The following is a 3,185-nucleotide window of genomic DNA, read 5'->3' as shown; positions in this document are numbered from 1 at the left end:
CCCCCAACCCCACCCACCAACCTCAACCCCGGTACATGTCAGGTGCGCGAGGGCGCGCTGCTGTGCCGCATCCCCAAGGCGGCGGTGCTGTCGCCGCGCACCACGGGGATAGCGGCGCTACTGGAAGAGGAGCGGATCGGACACGGCCTGGTGGGCCTGGGGATATCATACATTGTATGCAAGAGTATACTACCGTGTCAGTAATATGTGGGAATGCAGCTCGCAAGGTGAACACGTTTGAAGTGGTTGTGAAAAAGCAGCATGTTGAGGTGGCGGCCGGGCACCCCGCGCCCGGGTGTCTTTGGGCACGGGGCGCCGGGGCGCGGCGCGCCGACGGCCGCTGTCTGCGTCCCGCGTGCAGGCGCTGACGATCGCCGCCATGTGGGAGGCCGGAATCGGGGAGCGCTCGAAATGGTGAGGGGGTGGTTTGGCAGCGCTCAGAGTCGTGAGGGGTGTAGGGTGTGTGGGAGAGGGGGGCGGCAGCGATGCGTCGCGTCCCCAGCCTGCGCCTGAATCAAAGCGAAGCATCACGCATCCACCAGACTGACGCGTGCACGGCCCCCCTCCTTTCCAAGCGATCCCAAATGGGCGCAGGGGCGCGCCTCCGCGCATGGACGCACCCCGCCAGCGCAACCCCTCCACACTGAACCCCAGCAACCTCCGTTCCACCACACTGTTGACCCCCTTGACCCCCCTCCCCTCGCACCCCCCTTGCTCGACTCCACCACCCCGTCACAAGGCACGGCTACTTCCAGAGCCTTCCCCCGCGCGAGTACCTGCCCATATTCTGGTCAAACGATGAGCTGGCGCTGTTGCAGGGCACCGAGCTTGAGGGCGCAACTGACGAAGACAGGTGAGACACACACCAGGACCCTTTTGACAAAATTTTTGGGTTGGCTGGACCCTTTGCAATTCATTTCGTTCTTGGTTTTCCCGTGCAGCTGCGGCCCCTGGCCGGCCGGCCTGCGGTCCCATCCTCAGCAGGCGGCCACGCGGCGGGTGGGAAAGCAGGGGAGGGAGCGGGCTGCCACAATCGCGGCGCCGCCGCACCGGCTCGCAGCGCCACCCGGGTCCTCTGCTCGCCCCCCTCTACCCTGAGGCTACCCCTTCCCCCACCCGACCGGCTTGCTGGTGCCTAGCCATTTTTGAAGTTGTAGGCGGTTGCTGACCTTGTCATGCGCCCTGATCCTGACCCGATGGATCCTGCGTGTCGGCTTGCTAACAGAGCGCCGCGGTGACTGGCATGCTGACGTCACCGCATGACAGGGATGACACCGAGCATGACTACGAGACCGTCGTGGCGCCCCTCATGGCCCGCTACCCAAAGGTCTTCCGCCCCGGGGCCTATGGGCTGGGCAGCTTCAGGGCGGCTGCATCGTGGGTCGCCAGCCGCGCCTTTTATGTTGACTCTTTGCACGGTGCGGCTGGCGGGGCGCGCTGCAGGGGACGCGGTAGAGGCAGGTGCTAGCCTGTGGCGCTGCCCGCCGAGGGAAGCTGGTGTGGGCCGAACCCATCATGTTGCTGCCACCGTGGCGCAATACCCACAGTGATGTGAATGCGCATGCAATCCGCGCTACGTTATTTGTCATGCACACACACAAATGCAACTGTCGTGCACCCACTCAGCACGCATGTCCACCTGCACACATCATACACACACACACACACAACACACGCACATGAATCACGCACATGAAATGCACAAGCACATGCATACGTTCGCACTATACACCTATATACACACACATGCACATGCACATACACAAACGCCCATCTGCAGGCGAGGGCCTGGTGCCCCTGGCAGATGCCTTCAACCACAAGGCCTCGGTGGTGGCGCTGGCAGAGGGGTACGAGGTGGGGGAGGTGCTCGACAGGTCAGCAGGGAGGCGCGGCGGCAGCGGCGACGGCAGCGGCGACGGCCGGGACGGCGGCAGCGACGGCGGCAGCGGCGACGGCAGCGACGACGGCAGCGGAAGCGGCAGTGAAGGCAGCAGCGAAGGCGGCAGCGAAGACGGCAGCGGCGACGGCAGCGGCACGGAAGACGAGGAGCAGGAGGAGGAGGAGGACGAGGAGGAGGACGAGGAGGAGGACGAGGAGGAGGAGGAGGAGGAGGGCAACGGCGGCGCTGTCAACGGCGCGGCCGACGCGGGCGCACACCCGGCGTGCGGCGGGCAGGAGTTTGTGGGCGTCGGCGGCGCCCCCCGCTCCGGCAGGCCCGTCATCCTCAGCTCGTCTGGAGGTGGGTTGACGCGCGGGTCCCCACGGCAGCTAATACAGTGGGCAGCAGGCCTTTGGCGTGGCGGCTGCAATGCCGCGCTGCCTGATACAGCTCACAACTATTGGCGACCTGCGAGCCGGCACTGCCGGGCTTGATGTGCATGCAGCTGTTGAGGACGACAGCCTGGGTTTTGGTGGGCTTGGCCCGCCTGCCTTCGAGCACAAGCAGAATGTTGCGTTGCGGCGTGCGACCCACTTGGAGCCGCGGCAGCAAGCCATGCCAGCTTTCTGCCTTCTTTCGACTCCTCTGTTTCAAAATCTCCATACACTCAGCCCCTCCGCTCTCGCTGCTTGCTCGGCGCCCCTCATGCTCACTGCCGCCTGTTTGCCCACCAACTCGTCATGATGCAAATTTCAGCGACGGAGTGGGAGAGGGACGGGCTGAACCTGCGGCTCGAGATAGGGATCTGCAGCGTCGACGACGACGAGGTTGGGGGCCACGAGGCTCAGATCGCCGGCGACGCCAACAATCTCAAGCCGAGTGGCGAGCGGCAAGAGCAGCAGCAGCAGCAGAAGCAGCAGCAACAGCAGCAGCAGCAGAGGGGCAGTAGGAGTGGGGACGATGGTCGCCCCGCAAAACGACGGCGGGGCGGCGGAGCGGAGCGGGAGGAGGATGGAGGTGATGCGCTTGGCGACCTGGAGGCGGCGCCTGCATCAGGCCGGCTGGACATTGTTGCCGCAAGCGACGTGGCCGCGGGGCATGAGGCGAGAGCGCGGCGCCGGGCGCGCATGCACGCTCTTGCGCGGCCCTGGGAACGACCAAGCACACTGCTACTGTTGCCTGGGGCATACGCAGAGGCGGGCTGCATACCCACTGGCGCGGCGCAGCCCTCCCTGTTTCGTGCTTCTCGTCGTCTAGGCCCTGCAGCCGTGATGTCACCTCTTCACTCCTTGTCCTCCCCCAACCC

At 65.5% G+C, this 3,185-nt stretch overlaps 1 protein-coding gene across 1 annotated transcript; it reads left to right on the top strand.

The window, feature by feature from the left end:
* Positions 1–379: 379 nt before the first annotated feature.
* Positions 380–3,151, top strand: MNEG_15578 (hypothetical protein; the record flags this gene model as incomplete). The annotated part of the gene is made up of 6 exons (XM_014035951.1): positions 380–414; positions 740–853; positions 1,267–1,418; positions 1,781–2,239; positions 2,636–2,706; positions 3,137–3,151. 6 exons carry the CDS (start codon positions 380–382, stop codon positions 3,149–3,151), a joined length of 846 nt encoding a protein of 281 aa, XP_013891405.1.
* Between the last annotated feature and the right edge of the window lie 34 nt (positions 3,152–3,185).

This window comes from Monoraphidium neglectum, assembly GCF_000611645.1.
Source record: "Monoraphidium neglectum strain SAG 48.87 unplaced genomic scaffold scaffold05451, whole genome shotgun sequence".
Taxonomy (NCBI): domain Eukaryota; kingdom Viridiplantae; phylum Chlorophyta; class Chlorophyceae; order Sphaeropleales; family Selenastraceae; genus Monoraphidium; species Monoraphidium neglectum.
The sequence above is the reverse complement of the archived record's forward strand: the minus strand, read 5'-3'. Positions and strand labels throughout refer to the sequence as shown.